General features: G+C 42.5%; 1 protein-coding gene across 1 annotated transcript; it reads left to right on the plus strand.

Annotated features, from left to right (window-relative positions):
- The first annotated feature begins 16,945 nt into the window (after nucleotides 1–16,945).
- On the plus strand, nucleotides 16,946–18,114 carry LOC101487172 (eotaxin-like). Its single transcript, XM_004575834.5, has 3 exons — nucleotides 16,946–17,097; nucleotides 17,176–17,287; nucleotides 17,918–18,114. The coding sequence occupies exons 1-3, from the start codon at nucleotides 17,028–17,030 to the stop codon at nucleotides 17,967–17,969; spliced, it is 234 nt and encodes a 77-aa protein (XP_004575891.2). The 5' UTR covers nucleotides 16,946–17,027; the 3' UTR covers nucleotides 17,970–18,114.
- Nucleotides 18,115–20,934: the final 2,820 nt, after the last annotated feature.

Raw genomic sequence — 20,934 nt, forward strand, 5'->3', positions numbered from 1 at the left:
GCAACCGTGCACTGAAGTTTTAGATCAAATAAACTAAGCTGAAACCATTAAATAACTAACCAGCCTGTGCCAGCGATCTGTGTCAGCTGATCCCTGCAACCGTGCACTGAAGTTTTAGATAAACTAAGCTGAAACCATTAAATAACCAACCAGGCTGTGCCAGAGATCTGTGTCAGCTGATCCCTGCGAACGTGGACTGAAGTTGTAGATCAAATAAACAAAGCTGAAACCATTAAATAACTAACCAGCGATCTGTGTCAGCTGATCCCTGCGACCGTGCACTGAAGTTTTAGAGAAAATAAACTAAGTTGAAACCATTAAATAACTAACCAGCCTTTGCCAGGGATCTGTGTCAGCTGATCTTTGCGACCATGCACTGAAGTCTTAGATCAAATAAACTAAGCTGAAACCATTAAATAACTAACCAGCCTGTGCCAGCGATTCTGTGTCAGCTGATGCCTGCAACCGTGCACTGAAGTCACTATTAGTCACTATGAACTCACTATTTGTTACATTATGCAGAGCTTATCCTACCAGTACCTGTGTTTAGTACAATACTGCTGACAGCACCACCCACTCACTCCATCACTCTACTGACCTCAGAGTCTCCAGTCTGTAGTCTGGACTCTGAAGATCAGACAGCTGCTTCACATCTGGATCCTTCAGGTTGTTGTCCCACAGGTCCAGCTGTCTCAGATGGGAGGGGTTGGACTTCAGTGCTGCTGCCAGATAATCACAGCTGATCTCTGACAAACCACAGCGACTAAATCTGTATAAAGAATGAAAGATGTAAGTTTATTAGACAAAGTGTGAGCTTGAAATCATTCAGTGTTTCATCATCTGTTCAGAGCTGAAGAAGGTTCAGAATGTAGAAGTTTAGAAAATGGAAACTCCAAACAGCTGAAGCCAACAGGAAGCAGCTTCAAACAGGAAACTGTGCAGAGTTTCAGACTATATGTCCTGATGCAGCCAGTTGGATTTTGGAGATTTGAATCTCTGTTCTGTGACTAAGTCCTTGAATCATTTCTTCCAGTTGGTCCAACAAGACAGACTAAGTGTTGGACATGTGTTGTGGCTCCATTAGGGGAGCTTCTAAATGTGATGTGATGGCCCCTCTGGGTCTGTCAGGTCACAGCACTGAAGAGAGCTCAAACTGGGCACACAGTTGTTCCAGTCTGGACCAAAGACTCTATACTGGGACTGAGGGACTGCTTTGACTGCACCCACTGGGACTTTATAAAGGCTCATGTTCTCACTTAGATCATCGATTTCTACTTACATTTCTTTCTGGGAAAAATGGGGAGTACTTTGAAAACAGGAAGTATTTTCCCCAATAAGCAGCCCTGGATTAGTAAATCACTCCAACATGTTCTCAGGCAGAAGAAGCTGTCTTGTTATGAGGGAGAAAAGAAAAAGATTGAGGCACAGAAACTTGTTGAAAGAGAGATAAAGCAGCTAAAATCAGGTGTAAAAGTAAAGCAGAGGATGAGCTGAATAAAGGACACTCAAGGCTGGCTTGGAAAGGAATGAAGTCCATGGTGGGGATGCAGAACAAGGAGCAAAGATGAATGTGATGCTGAATCAGCAGAAGACTTGGACTCATTTGATTCCAGCTTTGATATCATTGATTTCAATGAAGAGCTTTGTGATTGCAGCAAAGGGCTGGTAGCTCTGAGAGTCCCACTGATGAGGTGTTTGTGTGGAAATCTCTTAGTGGGACCAAAGAGAGAAAAAGCCCTGGTCCTGATGCTGTGGGAGGGAAATGATTGAAGTGTGCTGTGAGGAACTGACTGGGAGATTTTCACACATTTTCCAGTCCTCCTTGGAACAACAGGAAGTTCCCAGCATATGGAAACAAAGGTTAAGTGTCCTATGGCACTCAGTGATGATGGTGCTGTGGCCCCACCACCTCCACCTCTTTGTAAAGGAACTAACTGTAATCTGAAGCTTCAAATGGAACTAAGACTTCCTCCACTAGGTGGCAGTGTCTGATGAGAAAGTGTTAGTGGAGCTGGCCTGGAGTCAGAAACAGGAAGATGCAGGATTTGGGCTGAAATGGGGAAAAGTGGTTCGCACTAGTGCCTTAAAGCAAGAAGGTTGTAGGTTGAAGCTTGTTGGCCTTTCTGTGGAGGTTGGATGTTCTCCCACAGTCCAATGAAATGCTGCTTAGGTTCATTGGTGCTTCTAAATTGGCTGTAGGTGTGGATGTGAGAGAGTGCTTCTCTGTCTCTCTCTGTTGGCCCTGTGATGGACTGCTCACCTGTGCAGGTGGACCACGCCTCTTGCCCTATGACAGCTAGGGCACAGGCTGCAGCTCTTTGAGCCTAAGCTGAATAAACAGTTAGCAAAAATGATCCATAGATGGCCTGAAATCCCCCAATTAGCAGTTTGGTAGATAGCTATGACATGCTAATCCCATCCAGCAGCTGTAGAATAGAATAGAATAGCCTTTATTGTCATTGTACAGAGTACAACGAAATTGGAGTGCCACTCCCTTGGTGCAAGTTTCAATAATAAATATAAATGTAAGATATAAAAAGTACAAAAAAACCCAATCATAAGTACTCAAACAATAGTATGTACAATATATACAGGATAGCAGCATTAATATAATGACAGTATGAATAGCAGCATAATATAATGACAGTATGAATAGCAGCATAATATAATGACAGTATGAATAGCAGCATAATATAATGACAGTGACGGTATGGAATAGGTTCAATTGTTTTTCTGCTTATTTACTACGGTGATAGCTCTGGGAAAGAAGTCAACCCCGAATCTGTTTGTCCTGGTTTTATGTGACCTGTACCGTCGGCCTGACGGTAATAGTTCAAACAGTTGGTTGCTGGGGTGAGAGTGGTCCTTGATGATATTACCAGCTCTGCTGAGGTACCGAGAGTTTGCAGTGACCTCCAGGCTGGGCAGAGAGCAGCCAGTGATCTTCTGGGCTGTGTTGATGACCCTCTGCAGTACTTTCCTGTCCACAGCTGAGCACCCTGCATACCATGTTGTTACGCCGTACGTTAGGATGCTCTCTATGGTGGCTCTGTAAAATGTCACCAGCAGCCTCTCCTCCAGGTTGTTCCTCCTGAGCACTCTCAGAAAGTGGAGACGCTGCTGGGCCTTTTTAACCACCGCTGTAGTATTTGCAGTCCAGGAGAGGTCATCAGATATCTGCACACCCAGAAACCTCATGGAGTGTACCCTCTCCACACAGCTCCCGTGAATGTAAAGTGGGGCCGGGTCTGCTCTGCCCTTCCTGAAGTCCAAGATAAGTTCTTTAGTTTTCGTGGTGTTCAGTTGGAGGTTGTTAACTGAACACCACTCAGTCAGTCTGTTGACCTCATCTCTGTAGTCCGACTCATCCCCCCTTGAGATGAGTCCAACCACTGTGGTGTCATCCGCGAACTTTATGATGGTGTTTGAGAGATGGGTAGGGGAGCAGTCGGATGTGTAGAGCGTAAACAGGAGGGGACTCAAAACACATCCTTGTGGAGACCCGGTGCTGAGTGTGATGGTGCTGGACCGGTGGGGGGCGGGTCTGACAGACTGTGGTCTATTTGTCAGGAAGTCACTGTCACTGTTCATAGACATAAACTACACCTTTATTGGTGCTATTTCCAAGCACATTGTGCGCTGTCGGTCCTGCTTGCTACACAAGAACATTCAATATTTAGTATTTACTGCTGTTTACACTTAGCTAGATTAACGTGATGGTCAGTGGCGGTCCTAGCCTGTTTGGCGCCCTGGGCAAACACTCTCTATGGTGCCCCCCCTCCCCCCCTCCCCCACACACAAACACACACACACACATAAAACATATTAAGGATTGTATGTTAACATAAAACTGTTGTCGAAATTCACCAGAGAAACACACACACATGAAGAGAGAGAGAGAGTATGCATTGTATGCAGACGGCTACCAAACAGCCATCGTAATTCGTCACACAATGAGAACAGGACAAATCACAAATTGACAATGACTAATTAATGTTTTAAACTGTATTTGTTAACAATTTGAAAAATAAAATTTGCTGAATGAATGATCAACAGTTGTTGTTGCTGTGCAGCAGTGGGAATACTGACAACTGTCACTGGATCATTTAATGTTGAAGAAATATATTAAACCAGAGGACGACTTTTTTTTTTCTTTAATTCTCCGCTTTTCCAGTCTCTTCAATTTGTCTTTTAGAACACTCTACTCACCATATCAGGAAATGCTAAGATTTGACTAATGACTGCTTGAGAATCACTGGGCATAAAATAGTATTTTTTCCTGCCAAACTGTGTTACATTTTGAATTTTTGTAGATTAATTTAAAGAATTAAGAACAAATGATCTGTTTTGTGACAGGCTATTAATAACAAGCACCTAAAGATAATTTAAAATTAATTATTTGCAACATTGTCTGTTTTTTGTACACACAACATGGTTGATTCTTTTGAGTTAAGCACTTTTTTGTAACGGTGACAGTGTAGAAGTGAAAAAACACTGCCATCATCAGGTCAAACTTGAAATTTCAAAATTACTCTACAAATTTTATCCTGCAAATTGTCACTGAGGTTCTGTAATGACAGGAAAAAATTTTATGGAATGTTTATTTCCTTGAAAGTGGATCAAAGCCAAAGTAAAATGTATTTCTGTAGCTGTTGACCAAAGTGACCTGCTCTCCCTCTTGAGCTACAGCAACTCCTAATGTAACATTAAGTAAGATAAATACCACCTAGAACCTCTTGTACTATACAGTGTTTGTGTAGATAAAGAACTCTATGAATGTTTCTTAATCACTTTAAATAAATAATCATAAACAACCTCCAAAAATTCTGCTTGATCTGCTTGCAAACTGTCAGGGGTTAGTACTTAAAAAATTTATATATGAATGTACTACACAAAGGGAGTTCATTTGGATTTTTATGAACCCCAATTTTACAGGGAGTGCAGAATTATTAGGCAAATGAGTATTTTGTCCACATCATCCTCTTCATGCATGTTGTCTTACTCCAAGCTGTATAGGCTTGAAAGCCTACTACCAATTAAACATATTAGGTGATGTGCATCTCTGTAATGAGAAGGGGTGTGGTCTAATGACATCAACACCCTATATCAGGTGTGCATAATTATTAGGCAACGTCCTTTCCTTTGGCAAAATGGGTCAAAAGAAGGACTTGACAGGCTCAGAAAAGTCAAAAATAGTGGGATATCTTGCAGAGGGATGCAGCAGTCTCAAAATTGCAAAGCTTCTGAAGCGTGATCATCGAACAATCAAGCGTTTCATTCAAAATAGTCAACAGGGTCGCAAGAAGCGTGTGGAAAAACCAAGGCGCAAAATAACTGCCAATGAACTGAGAAAAGTCAAGCATGCAGCTGCCAAGATGCCACTTGCCACCAGTTTGGCCATATTTCAGAGCTGCAACATCACTGGAGTGCCCAAAAGCACAAGGTGTGCTATTGCACACCTTGTGATGTCAGAGACATGGCCAAGGTAAGAAAGGCTGAAAGACGACCACCACTGAACAAGACACACAAGCTGAAACGTCAAGACTGGGCCAAGAAATATCTCAAGACTGTTTTTTCTAAGGTTTTATGGACTGATGAAATGAGAGTGAGTCTTGATGGGCCAGATGGATGGGCCCGTGGCTGGATTGGTAAAGGGCAGAGAGCTCCAGTCCGACTCAGACGCCAGCAAGGTGGAGGTGGAGTACTGGTTTGGGCTGGTATCATCAAAGATGAGCTTGTGGGGCCTTTTCGGGTTGAGGATGGAGTCAAGCTCAACTCCCAGTCCTACTGCCAGTTTCTGGAAGACACCTTCTTCAAGCAGTGGTACAGGAAGAAGTCTGCATCCTTCAAGAAAAACATGATTTTCATGCAGGACAATGCTCCATCACACGCGTCCAAGTACTCCACAGCGTGGCTGGCAAGAAAGGGTATAAAAGAAGAAAAACTAATGACATGGCCTCCTTGTTCACCTGATCTGAACCCCATTGAGAACCTGTGGTCCATCATCAAATGTGAGATTTACAAGGAGGGAAAACAGTACAACTCTCTGAACAGTGTCTGGGAGGCTGTGGTTGCTGCTGCACGCAATGTTGATGGTGAACAGATCAAAACACTGACAGAATCCATGGATGGCAGGCTTTTGAGTGTCCTTGCAAAGAAAGGTGGCTATATTGGTCGCTGATTTGTTTTTGTTTTGTTTTTGAATGTCAGAAATGTATATTTGTGAATGTGGAGATGTTATATTGGTTTCACTGGTAAAAATAAATAATTGAAATGGGTATATATTTGTTTTTTGTTAAGTTGCCTAATAATTATGCACAGTAATAGTCACCTGCACACACAGATATCCCCCTAAAATAGCTAAAACTAAAAACAAACTAAAAACTACTTCCACAAACATTCAGCTTTGATATTAATGAGTTTTTTGGGTTCATTGAGAACATGGATGTTGTTCAATAATAAAATTATTCCTCAAAAATACAACTTGCCTAGTAATTCTGCACTCCCTGTAGACTGGTCAAGTTCTTCTATACCAAACTCGCTCATACATGTCTTTCTAGACCCTTCTTTGTGCGCTGCTGCACAGTCATGTTGGAACAGGAAGGGGTCATCTCCAAACTGTTTCCACAAAATTGGGAGCATGAAACTGTCAAAAATGTCTTGGTATGTCTGCGTGTATTTCAAAACATGTAGCTCTCCGACTTTATATCCTGTACGAGAGTTTGTCTTGTATTATGTTCAAATGTTTAATAAAAACGTGTATCACTCATTGATAAAGAAGAAAACTTTGAAGAAAACTCTGAAATTATCCCGATTAGTGAAGAGTGTGTCGTTTCCGCAGCACTATTCTTTGTTTCTATTTAATGTATTTAAATCTAGTATTGTGTAGATTCACAATGGTCAGAGGGCCCGGTGGCGCCAGTGTCCGGCAGCCTCGCCTCTGTCAGTGCGCCCCAGGGTGGCTGTGGCTACAATGTAGCTTGCCATCACCAGTGTGTGAATGTGTGTGTGAATGGGTGGATGACTGGATATGTAAAGCGCTTTGGGGTCCTTAGGGACTAGTAAAGCGCTGTATAAATACAGGCCATTTACCACTCAATGAGAATGATCATCACGTGTTCTTACATGATATTGTAAGAACTGTATTTAAATAATGTAATGGAGAGCAGAGGATCATCACACTTTTTTCATATAAATGGTAAATGGCCTGTATTTGTATAGTGCTTTACTAGTCCCTAAAGACCCCAAAGCGCTTTACACATCCAGTCATCTACACACACATTCACACACTGGTGATGGCAGCTACATTGCAGCCACAGCCACTCTGGGGCGCACTGACAGAGGCGAGGCTGCCAGACACTGGTGCCACTGGTTTCACCCAAAACCTCTGGTGATAATGACCCACACTTTTTTTCACACCTTGGCTCATGTTATGAAGCACATGATTAATAGTGGTCAGCAATGCACTCAAATACACTAATAGTATTTTAGTGTGATTTAAAATGGGGTAGCACAGTTACCTGCAAGAAGGTCCTGAGTTCAATTCCACTATCAAGCCGGGATCTTTCTGTGTGGAGTTTGCATGTTCTCCCCATGTTTGTGTGGGTTCTCTCCGGGTACTCCGGCTTCCTCCCACCGTCCAAAGACATGCAGTTAGAGGGGATAGGTCAATTGAAAAATCTAAATTGTCCATAAGTGTGAATCCATGAGTGAATGTGAGTACGGATGGTTGTTTGTCTCTGTGTGGTAGCCCTGGGACAGACTGGCAACCTGTCCAGGGTGTACCCTGCCTCTTGCCCTAAGATAGCTGGGATAGGCTCCAGTGCCCCCCGCAACCCTGAAAAGGATAAGCTGAAGCAAATGGATGAATTTAAAATGGTCTAAAATAATTTTTAGACCATTTCACTCATTGGATTTATTTCATTTTTCTGACAAATAATATTTTGATGAGACAAAATGTTCTGATGAACAGAAAATACTTCTTTCTGTAATATTTATTCTGTATAAACAGATTATACAGGAAACACTTGGGCTGATGGATTGTAGGTTTCCAGGTTTGGCAACTAGATCAAAACGTGGCACAGCTGGCAACCTAACAAACTTTTATCCACACTCCTAAAAGGTTGATTCTGTTCATCTGGCTGAGATTTTCATCAGTAATCTGGGACATTTAAAAGTTGATGTGTACCGTAAACCTACGCATACAGATCAGAATTTAATGTTTGACTCTCTTCATCCACTGAAGCATATACTGGGTGTCACCAGGACGCTGCAACATAGAGTGAACACCATCCCTACAGACACAGTGGCCAGGGAAGCAGAAGAACATCACATCAAGAAGGCCCAGAGTAAATGTGATTCAAGATTCTTTATTTGTCACGTGCATGGCTATACAGGTATAACACACAGTGAAATGTGACCTGATACACTCCTCGACTGTGCAACGAAAAAAAGAGAAAGACAGAACTTTATATACAGTGAATGAGTATATACAAAGAGGACATTATGTGTTGCAAGTGGGTGAGTTATGTACATTATATAAATAGAAATAAAATAAAATAAAACAATATGGAAAATTACATCTTGTGCACATTGTGTGGGAAGGGTGTTAAAATGTCATGTGCTATAGCGAGGCCAGAAGAATCAGGATGATATGAGAATATATGCACTGCACTACACACTGTATATAAATGCCACTTGTTTTGCACATATTCAACTCTGTATATTTTATATATTTTATTATTTTTATTATTTATTTATTTATTTTTACTATTTAATTTGTAAAAATGTGTATACACACACACACACACACACACACACACACACACACACACACACACACACTCGTAGGAAAATATTTAGTATACACATCCAGAAATGCATACACTATTATATATTGTACATATATTTATTAGTTTCAGGTTGGCCATTCTTGTATTTTGCTCGTTTGTGTTGTTGTGTTTGCACATCTCTGTTGCTTGTGGGGCTCGCACACAAGAATTTCACTCGCATGTGCTGTGCCAGTGTGCCTGCACATGTGATGTGACAATAAAAGTGATTTGATTTGATTTGATTTGAATATGATAATGAGTCCTGTCTCAGTCACTTAAGGATAATAGGGGGGTGGGGGGCACCCGTCCCATCCCAGCAACAGATGGGATGGGTCCTTCAAAATCTCTCACATCTCTCCACAGCACCTGTATAGAAAGTCCTGAGGATCACTGGAGAGACCCTGAACTTCCTCAGTTGTCGTAGGTTGTACAGGCACTGCCTAGCCTTTTTGGTCTGGACCTGAATGTGGGCAGACCATGTCAGGTCTGAGGAGATGTTGACACCGAGATACTTGAAGGACTGCACGCTCTCCACTGGAGCTCCATTAATGATAATGGAGGCTATCCCAGCTGGACATGTGTCAAAGCTGGAAAGGCACCTAAAGAAAACTCCAGCCCATGCAAGAAAGAAGGACAACTGCTGCCTAAGTGAAAACACTCAGTGATGCTTATGTGTCAGGAGTATTGGAACAGCTAAGGCACATTTTCTCTAAACACCGTGTCTCTGTACCTTTCACAAGGATGAGGTCCCCCGGCACAAACAGTCACAGTACTATATTACTCTGTACCTGTAATATAGTGTACGCTGTTAAGTGCCAGGAGGATAGCCATGATATATTCATCACTACACTACAGCATGTGTATGATGTGTATACATTTTTTCAAAACTAAAAGACATTGGTTGTTATAAGCTGCCATTCACACAACAACTGATGTCTCTATGCAGTTGTCTATAGGGTGTGTTATTTAAGCTGCTTTAGCCTGCCCACAGTTGCCGTGCACCTGCATGACACCTAGCAATCCACTTCCACTCCAGGTCCTCGGTTTATACTGTGTCTGATTTAATCATTGTCTTATCTGTGAAGCCTACTCTTTTCTGCACTGGGTCTTGGTGCAGTTTTCCATGTTTCAGATTCTCAATGTATGCAGAAAGGGTGGAGATATGTGCTGATGGTTTTTACATGTATATGGAATTAAATAAATGTGGTCGTCACTGAAATGTATTTTGTGTTAGGTTACAGTTTTAAGGTTTGCCCTATAGAGATGTGCATTCACTAGGATGATTCTGTCTTAAAAAAAAGACTGAACCAAAGAAGATTCTGTGCCTGAAGTTAAAAAAAAGTCACCTCAGTGTCCTATCAGCATCATGTAACTCTCTTGCTGTGACGCTAGCTCTTTTACATTAAGTGTAAACTTGCAGTGTTAGAGACTGATTTATAAATACCTTGGGAACCATGAAGAGGCCGCTGGAAAGGCTGCAACCACCAAGTACCTGCAGAGGGTCAGGCAAGTCCTGAGGAGTCAGCTGAATGGTAAGAACAAGATCCGGGCCATCAACACGTACGCCCTGCCCGTGATCAGGTACCCTGCTGGGGTAATAGGCTGGCCAAAGGAGGAGATAGAAGCCACTGACATAAAGACAAGAAAGCTCCTTACCATGCATGGAGGGTTTCACCCCAAGTCCAGCACCCTGAGGCTGTACGCTAAGCGGAAGGAAGGGGGCCGGGGACTGGTGAGTGTCAGCACCACAGTTCAGGATGAGACAACAAACATCCAAGAATACATTGGGAAGATGGCCCCAACTGACCGAGTGCTCAGTGAATACCTCAGGCAGCAGAAACCCAAGAAAGAGGAGGGAGACGAGGAACCATCATGGAAGGACAGGCCCCTGCACGGTATGTACCACCGGCAGATAGAGGAGGTGGCTGATATCCAGAAATCCTACCAGTGGCTGGACAAAGCTGGACTGAAAGACAGCACAGAGGCACTAATCATGGCAGCACAAGAACAAGCTCTGAGTACAAGATCCATAGAGGCTGGGGTCTATCACACCAAGCAAGACCCCAGGTGCAGGCTGTGTAAAGATGCCCCAGAGACAATCCAGCACATAACAGCAGGGTGCAAGATGCTAGCAGGCAAGGCATACATGGAGGGCGGTGAAAGAGGCGAAGCAGCGCTACGGGAGGAAACTAGAGTCACAACTCCAACAGAGTGACTCTAGGAGCCTGTGGCGGGGACTAAGGACAATAACGGACTATAAAGCACCAACAACCGGTATGACGAACGCGGCCGTGACTCTGGCAGACGAGCTGAACACTTTCTATGCTCGCTTCGAGGCTGCAGCTAAGGTCTCCAACAATGCTAGTGTTAGCGGCGCTAACGGCTGCAGACAGGAAGATACTGCCAGCACCGGAAACGTGCTCGTCATCTCCGAGCATGAAGTAAGGAGAGCCTTCAAGAGAGTGAACACCAGGAAAGCAGCAGGACCAGACGGCATCCCAGGTCGTATCCTAAGAGACTGCGCATACCAGCTAGCTCCTGTGTTCACTGAGATATTCAACATCTCTTTATCTCAGTCGGTGATCCCCACATGCTTCAAAGAGTCCATCATTGTTCCTGTCCCGAAGAAACCCCACCCTGCTTCTCTCAATGACTATCGCCCTGTAGCCCTCACCTCAGTAGTGATGAAGTGCTTTGAACGCCTGGTCAGAGACTTCATCATTTCTTCACTACCAGACACACTGGACCCACTACAGTTCGCTTACCGTCCAAATCGTTCCACAGACGATGCCATCTCTCATCTCCTCCACACATCACTCACTCACTTGGACACTAGAAGGGGGAATTATGTTAAAATGCTCTTCATAGACTACAGCTCTGCATTTAACACCATAATTCCCTCCACACTCACCACCAAGCTGGAGCATCTGGGACTCAGCTCATCTATGTGTCAGTGGATCTCCAACTTCCTAACTGGCAGACCACAGGCAGTAAGGATGGGCGGACATGTCTCAGCCTCCACCACTCTCAGCACTGGAGCCCCCCAGGGGTGTGTTCTGAGCCCCCTGCTGTACTCTCTGTACACATATGACTGTGTGGCCACTACCAGCTCCACCACCATCATCAAGTTTGCTGACGACACCGTCGTGGTGGGCCTGATCTCTGATAACAACGAGACGGCCTACCTGAAGGAGATTAGGAATCTGGAGAACTGGTGCCAGAGGAACAACCTCCTTCTAAACGTCAGTAAGACAAAGGAGCTGATAGTGGACTTCAGCACTAAGCAGGAGAGGAACTACCAGACCCCCGTCATCAACGAGTGCCCAGTGGAGAGAGTGGACAGCTTCAAATACCTCGGAGTTCACATCACGCAGGACCTGTCATGGTCCTGTCACATCAACACCGTGGTGAAAAAGGCCCGACAGCGTCTCTACCACCTCAGACGCTTGAGAGACTTCCAACTGCCCTCCAAGGTGCTCAGGAACTTTTACTCGTGCACCATAGAGAGCATCCTGGCGGGAAACATCTTAACCTGGTTCGGGAACAGCACCATGCAGGACAGACGAGCTCTACAGAGGGTTGTGCGGTCAGCTGAGCGCACCATCCGCTCCGAGCTGCCTGACCTGCATTCAATCTACAGCAGGCGGTGCCGGACCAAGGCCAGGAAGATCGTGAAGGACCTCAGCCATCCCAACAACAGACTGTTCTCTCTGCTGAGGTCAGGAAAGCGATTCCGCTCCCTGAAGACCAACACAGAGAGACTGAGGAGGAGCTTCTTCCCGCAGGCGATACGGTCTCTCAATCACACCACCACACAGTACTGACCCACACATACAATTCTTACACACACACTGGACTTTCTGGACTTTGGTTTTGCACAACACTGGTCACTATATTCTTCATTTCCAGTTAATACTTGTACAGCTGCTGTTATTGTGTATATATTTATTTATATTTAGATTTCTTCATACATTCTTATATAGTTCTATATTGTGTATTGTGTATTTTGTTGTACAGTTATTTTATTTTCAACTCTAATTTATATATTTATCTTTATCTTATTCTCCCAGTTAAATTTACCCTTCATTCTAATTTGTGTTGTACAGTTATTTCATTTTTAACCTTAATTTATATTTTATTCCTTCCTAGTTAAATTTACCCTTTTTAATTTTTCATATTTATTTCCTATCTTATTCATAGCCTTTTCCTTTTTTGTTTTCTTTAGGTCACGAGCAGTTGTCCAAGCATTTCACTACATATCGTACTGTGTATGACTGTGTACGTGACAAATAAAATTTGAATTTGAATTTGAATTTGGAACGCCATAACCAAGTGGCCGGCATAGTGTACAGGAACATCTATGCCGAGTATAACCTGGAAGTCCCGAGGTCAAAATGGGAGATGCCCCCAAGGGTGGTGGAGAATGACCGAGCTAAGATCCTGTGGGACTTCCAGATACAGACGGACAAAATGGTGGTGGCTAACCAACCGGACATAGTGGTGGTAGACAAACAGAAGAAGACGGCCGTAGTGATCGATGTAGCGGTTCCGAATGACAGCAATATCAGGAAGAAGGAACACGAGAAGCTGGAGAAATACCAAGGGCTCAGAGAAGAGCTCGAGAGGATGTGGAGGGTGAAGGTAACGGTGGTCCCCGTGGTAATCGGAGCACTAGGTGCGGTGACTCCCAAGCTAGGCGAGTGGCTCCAGCAGATCCCGGGAATAACATCGGAGATCTCTGTCCAGAAGAGCGCAGTCCTGGGAACAGCTAAGATACTGCGCAGGACCCTCAAGCTCCCAGGCCTCTGGTAGAGGACCCGAGCTTGAAGGATAAAACCGCCCGCAGGGGCGTGCTGGGTGTTTTATATATGTATATATATATATATATATATATATATATATATATATATATATATATATATATATATATATATATATATATATATATATATATACATATAATTTATGGATTTCATACAATTGCTGTCAAAGTCTTTTTGTCTTTTTAATCCATAAATAGTTGGATTAAATATTGCTGAACACAATCTCTGGCTAGAAAGTCTATCAAAGATGTCAAGGTAACGTTTAAGAAGTATGAAATCCACATGTGGCAGAGAAGACAGACGACCAGTCGCTCTCACATCTTCACCTACAGGCAATTCAAAATCACCAGTTATTCTCACACAGAAGCTGAAGCCAGCCATGAACTATAAATATACAACCTTCTAGTTGTGAGGTGACAGTATTAACCGCTACTACGTTTTCTTTGTAAAATTAAATTTAATTAATTATTTTTCTTTTTACTACAGGACAAATACACTAAAACCTTCTGGTAAAAAAAAGTAAATTTTCATATTAAAATACAAAAACTGCACAAAAATGTATCTTTATTTCTATCAATGTTTTTAAGATTGCTTCAACATGTCTGAGTCACCTTATCTAAGATGATAATCTTTTTTGAGAGGATGCATGGAATTCCGACCATGACTTCTTATCCAGATTATGGTTTTCCAAGTTTTACTGCACGCAGGCTTAGTTTACAGTGAGACTCTACACTGTATCAAACTGTAAAGGCTAGTGCTCGTTCTCATTCCTGGTAGCTCCAGCTAAATGTGTTCTTTTCTCATTTTTTTCATAGCTTTTTGAAACCTGAGATAAAGTTTTAGTCATTATTGACTCTTCCACCCGCCACAGCTGAAGAGGATCTCGGCTTGCCGGCACTTCAGATGTTCTAGTTGTTCCTCCAGTTGGTCAGAGGCATTCACAGTATCCTCAAAGTCCTGCAGCAGGACCCTGTTGCCCAGCAGCCCACGCTGCTCCTTCAACCTCAGGTTTTGTCTGTGCAGGCGACTGTTTTCTTGCTTGACCCTGGTTAGGTGGTCCCTCTTCCCAGCCACCATGGCCTCCACCTCAGTCAGTTGCTCTCTCTTCACCTTGACCTCCATCTGGCACCAGCGCAGCTTCTCCTTTATATGTGACAGGCACTGATACAAGAGAGACAACAAATGCTATTGCTCATAATGAAAGAAATTAGAAGCAATCTGTATCCATGGATTTGTCAGCATACCCCCAAGCTACTGCTGATCTTCTTCTGCAGCTTTACTGATCCCTCGTGCTGCTTTTCGGCTTGTTTTATATATATATATATATATATATATATATATATATATATATATATATATATATATATATATATATATGTAACCAAAACGGAAGCTAAAAGGGGTCATGCCTCATCTATTATATAGATGACTTATTTTAAATTGGAACCTGGAAGACTTTAATTCTTATTTTCTCCTTAAATATTTAAATTGCCACAGTAGATATAATTGGGTTCTAAACTTATGGACATAAGGTCATTCAAGTAAATTTGAATTTTGCATGGTAATGAAGAAGAAGAAGAGCATCTCTGAATGAACAGCATGTCATAAATTGGAGCAGATGGGATAGAGCAGCACAAGACCGGCTGCTAAGAATGGGAAACTGAGGCAAGTCAAACAGGCTTACAAAAAATTGGACAATAGAAGCTGATGTAATTAGTCTCGATTTCTTCTGCAACACTGAGATAGTAGGGTCTTTCCCCCTCCTAAAGATCGAAATTGAATATAAAACACAGTTTTTAAATAGAAAGTTTCAGCTTTTCGTGTACTCCTGTTCTCGCAGCAACTCTGCAGCTTGTGATGTTAGAGCGAGACAACAACTGAACGGCCATAGGTGAGGGTAGGGACTTAGATTGACCGGTAAATTGAGAGCTTTGCTTTTACACTCAGCTCTCTCTTCACCACGTACAGGCAGCAAGCTGAGGGGATACTAGGATACCCATTCCAGCCCGCCTCTCACCAGGGGCAACTCCAGACTGAGACAGAGTCCAAGCCCTCTCCAGGAGAATAGTTATCTAGCCGGCACCTCTCAACCTCACACACTAACTCAGGGTCCTCCCCACCAGAGAGGTGATATTCCATGTCCCAGTTGCCAGTCTTGGAAGCCGGGGATTGGTCCGCCAGGGCCTCTGGTCCTGATTGCAGCCCGGCATACAATGCACGGTGCCTCCTGTTGGCCTGCAGGATGATGGACCCGTGTCACTTTTTTGGGCTGTGCCCGGACGGGCCCCATGGACCGACGTCTGGTGGCCAGACGCTCGCCCGCGGGCACCCTCCCCAGGCCTGGCTCAGGGGCGGGGCCCCAGTAACCCTATCCTGGGCAGGGTGAACTGTTCCCTTGGTGTTCTGCTCATAGGGGTCTTCTGAATCGCTCTTTGTCTGGTGCCTCAAAGTTCAGATTTCTAAACTGAAAATTATGCAAACAAAGAATTTTTTCCATGTTAAATTCCCTAATTTCCCTATAAAATATAACACTTTAGAAAAATTTTAATTCAAAGAAATTTTCCTTGTCTTCCTCAACATTTTGGGGCTACCCTGCCAGATGAGCGGGCTGCATCAACACCCATGTTTGTGAATCAGATAACTTGTGTAGGATTCTGAAATTGATACCTCAGGTGCAGCTACCTAAAATAGTGTATAAGTCTGAGTCCTGTGACCTTCTCAAGTCAAGGTGATCTCAAGGTCAGAGGTCAAGTTTTCTGAAAGTCTTGGGAATGCGATAATTTGAGAACAAAGAGCTGTGGACTTTGAAATTCATACCATTTGCTTATCTACAAGGAGGATGAGGGGTAGCTCTGGTGATCATCAATATTTTTTTATTTTTATACGTTTTAAACAGTTTGATCTTAATCTTCTTTAATCAGATGGAAATAGTCCCAATAACTGCTGCTGAAGGTTGTACCAAGAGGAATTAAAGCACACTTCATGGAGTCATATTAGCTGACTGATCACCAATTTTTTAGTGTTTTTTTTTTGTGGTCCTAATATTTTGTGACATATATTTTTTTTAACTTTTGGGCGAGGGGGGTGTAGAAGTTGTTTTTTGTTAACAGTGTCATGCTTTGAGCTGCATCGCTGGGTTAAACCACAGCTTCATTTCCTGTCAATGTAACCGAATGAAAAGTTCTGTCAGAGGCATTTTCAGCAATTTTTGAAATTTCACACCAATGACACCCTATGTACCTTTAAAAAAAAAAAGTATCGATCTTGATAAATGTAACAGCACACCACCTAATATTTAGAAGCCCTTGCTTGCGTCTGAAGAGCAGCTGTTGTCTTTATCGTCATCATCATCATCAACTCCTGAGGAATCGTAATGAAAACCGCTCAGTTCCTTTTGCTGTGCATCCTTGGAGCTGCTTTGTTGTCTGCAGTTAACTGCAACAGTAAGATTACCTTAAATGTCATCATTAAAAGAGAGGTTTTGTTTTTTGAGTAAGTGTAATGAAAAGTCTTTTTCTCAGATGCAAATGGTCCCGACAACTGCTGTTTCAAGTTGTACCCGGGAAGAATTCAAGCAAACCTCATCAAGTCGTATCGACTGACTGATCACCGATGCCCAAAGTCTGCCATCATGTAAGTGAAGAAAACTGGGTTTATTTTAATTTATAATGTTTAACACAGTGACTGAAAATTATGCAGTATGATCATTGTAACAGGACGTTTTTTGGATAATTAAAACTTGTCATTTTACACATGATGCTCAGGACATAGTATAAGTTTGATACTTTTTATTTGAACTTGTATTTGTTCTCCTACTATTGTCTTTTAATTTTATCCTCAAGAAAAATGCACAAACTTGTTTTTATAATTTGCTCAATTTTACGTGGATGTTTGGCTACTTTGCTTGTAAATTGTTTGAAATACACATTTAAGTGTTTATATTATGACATTTTGTCTACTGGTCATTTAAAAAAAAAAAAAAGTACATATTCGGGCATTCGAAACCACTGAACGGCTACCCTGAGGTACCCCTGAGCAAGGTAACGTCTCTTCACACTGCTCCCCAGGCGCCTGATTGGTGGCTGCCCACTGCTTCACTAGAGTGAATGGGTTAAATGCAGAGAGTAATTTCCCTACTGGGATAAATAAAGTATACGTTATTATTATTATTATTATTATTGTTACTTTTACAACATATTTACTGAGAGAATTTTGAAGCTTATTTAAAATTCAGATTTCTGAATTTCCACCTCTTTGTTTCAGCTTCATTACCAAAAAGTCTCGTTCAGTGTGTGTGGATGCGTCTGCCTCCTGAACCCAACGCATCATGAAAAGACTGGACCAGAGCTCTTTCTGAACCAGCTGCCTGCTCATCCTTACACATTGTTCTGCTTTGTCAGATAATATCATATAAAACGCATGCAAACTTTTTATAATGACAGTTCTTTTACATGTGGTCCAAAGTTTATCTTTCAAGCGATTATAAGCCTGAAATAATCCACTGAACAGTCACGCTCTTTGATTGTGTAATGTCTCGTGGATGCTTTGTGCTATATATATTATGCTCCAAAATAAACACCTCACAAATACGACAAAGAGTCTGAAACTTTTTTCTCTTCTTCGTTTCTTTGAAGCATCAAGAGATGTCAAATCGAATTTTCCTTTGATACAGTTTAAAATAAGGCAAAATAACACATTTTATGTACTGTACTGATGGAATATTTAGCAGTAATATATACAGTGACGAAGGATCGGGGCCTGTGGGGGTGGGGGATCCAGGGTAAGGGTAACATGTCCACACTCCTCTTCACACAGTCTGTGACTCACTCAAACCCACTCAACACTGGAATCCACTCACGTTCATCCAACAGGGTTCAAGGGAAACAAGAAAGGGTCCAGGAAGATCTGTACAGAGAAATGAAACGTTCATTAGAAAAACATGATCAGATTCAAAAAGAGCACCAGGGCTACACTAACTAGGTGATGTTTTTCACCTCGCATTGGCTTAAGTGGCAGAAGCGTGCAAAGTGCTTTGAGTTCCTGCAGTCTGAACAATCTTTTTCCAGAGTGCATCTATAGTAAAACTGACCTATTTCACTCTTTCACTTAGAAGTTGATTTTGTGCTTTCCATAGAATCAACTCTGCTGTGTCCCCTGACAGTAGATCTGAGGTGCAAACTCTTGGGAACAAGTCTGCTTTGTCTACAGCTTAGGTTGAAATGGAGATGGTTACTCTAATCCACTAGTTTGCTTGATTCCTTTTCATACTCCTGCACCAATTGAAGGATGTTCCTCCTAGAGTGCCAGGACCAATCACAAGTAATGAAAGGCAGGTGAGTAATTGCGACCAGGAGCGGAGGATCAAGGCGGGGAGCAGGAGCCGCCCTGGCGAGGAGTGAAGAGGAAGGCAGAACAACAAGAACACAACACCAGAGAGGACTGGAGGACCATGACAGTGGCATCCAGTATCTAAATATAAACAGTTTTTCCTGATTTACACTGAGCCTAAACTGACTTGCTTGATCTATATTACAGGGTCTGAACTCTGAGGAGGCCATTTCATGCCTTATGGTGTTTTATTGTGTAATTTTGTATCCAGGTGCACTTACACTGCATTGGCAGTGTGTCTGGGATCATTGTGAAAATTGAAGCCACTTGCCAATTAAACACTTTCCACATGGTAATGTATAGATGGAGTTACTCTCAGCTGATTCTTTATTCATGAGTGGCCACTACATCAGGTAGCTCTTCATATTTGATTTGAGTTTTTACAACAGATCCCCTTCCTGACACAACCCTAAAGCAGTTCATGTCTCCTGGGATGGAACCAGACGTCGGTTTCTTGTGCCGTTCAGTGGTGCATTTGGGTAATCTCAGCATTGAGGTAGCATAGAGGACGTCACTGGCCACAACAGACTTATAGAAAATCCTGAGCATTGTCGAACAGATGTTGAAAGACTTCAGCCGCCTCAGAAAATAGAGACGACTCTGGACCTTCCTGTAGAGTGCAGTGGTGTTTTTATCCCAGTCCAGTTTATTGTCAAAGCGTACTCCTGTGAAATGAAACAAAGCCTCAAACCAGGACAGAAGCCCCACCATGTTTCACAGATGTCTGTAAAAGCACATTATTGTACCTCTCTCCTGACCTGACTCTGTACATACTGACTTAATTTAAATAAAACATTTCCAATTTGCATTCATAACTCCATGAGGCCTTTTAATACTGATACTCTAGCTCTTGTGTAATTTGTCATACCTCAGCTTTTCTCCTACTTTCCTTTTCTTAAGAATGGCTTCTTGATGGCTTCACTCAGATCATTTCTGATGATGCTTTGGCGAGCAGTAGATGAATCGAAGGTGCAGATGCAGCACTCAGATCTTCTGTATCAAGTTTTTTTTATGCTTTTCGATTTTTGTTTTGTTCTTGTCCATTTTCATTCCTTTTTTTTCAGAACACACTACTCACCATTTCAAGAAATGCTAAGCTTTGACTAGTAGCTCCTCGGGAATCAGTGGGCATAAAATGCAGATTTTTTTTCCTGTCAAATTGTGTTGCCCTTGGCATTTGTTGTAGTTAAAATTAAGTAATTAAAGTAATTAAAATAAGTAATTAAAATAATAAGAACATTTGTTTTGTGACAGGCTTCTAATAACAAAGATACGATTTAAAATAGGTTCTTTGCTAAGTTGTCTGTTATTTGTACACAAAAGTGGTTCATCTCTTGAGAAAGCCTGGAGAACTGAAGCTCAAGACCACTTTAAAAATAACAAGAGCACTCAGAATGCACAACTGCCCTCGAAGGACAAGAGCTACACAAACATTTTGATATTTTTAATTGTTTTTATTACAACATGCTGACATCAGCCTGCTTTTAAACCAGTGCCTGACCTTTGACCTATATCTCTCTGTAAAGGTTCTCAGGTCATCGTGGTCTAAGGAGCTTGGAAAGAAAAGCATCTGGACTTCTGTAAGTTTCCTTGAAGATGTTTCACCTCTCATCCGAGAAGCTTTTTCAGTTCTAGGGTCAAATGGTGGACAGTCCCAGATTTAAGCCCTGTGGGAGTTTACCCCCGAGAGGGAAAATCAACCCCCTAATGATCCTCTACCTAATCACACGAGCCAAGGTGTGAAAACGGGTGTAGCTTACAATCAGCCAAGGTTTCAGTTGAGCTTATCATGATACCTAGCCCCACCCTATCATGGGATTTCCTGAGGTCAGATGGCCCAGCATGTGAGTGTGAGCCACTCACAGCTAGATGAATCGGGGGTGCAGATGCAG

Source organism: Maylandia zebra, linkage group LG3, assembly GCF_041146795.1.
Source record: "Maylandia zebra isolate NMK-2024a linkage group LG3, Mzebra_GT3a, whole genome shotgun sequence".
Lineage (NCBI taxonomy): Eukaryota > Metazoa > Chordata > Actinopteri > Cichliformes > Cichlidae > Maylandia > Maylandia zebra.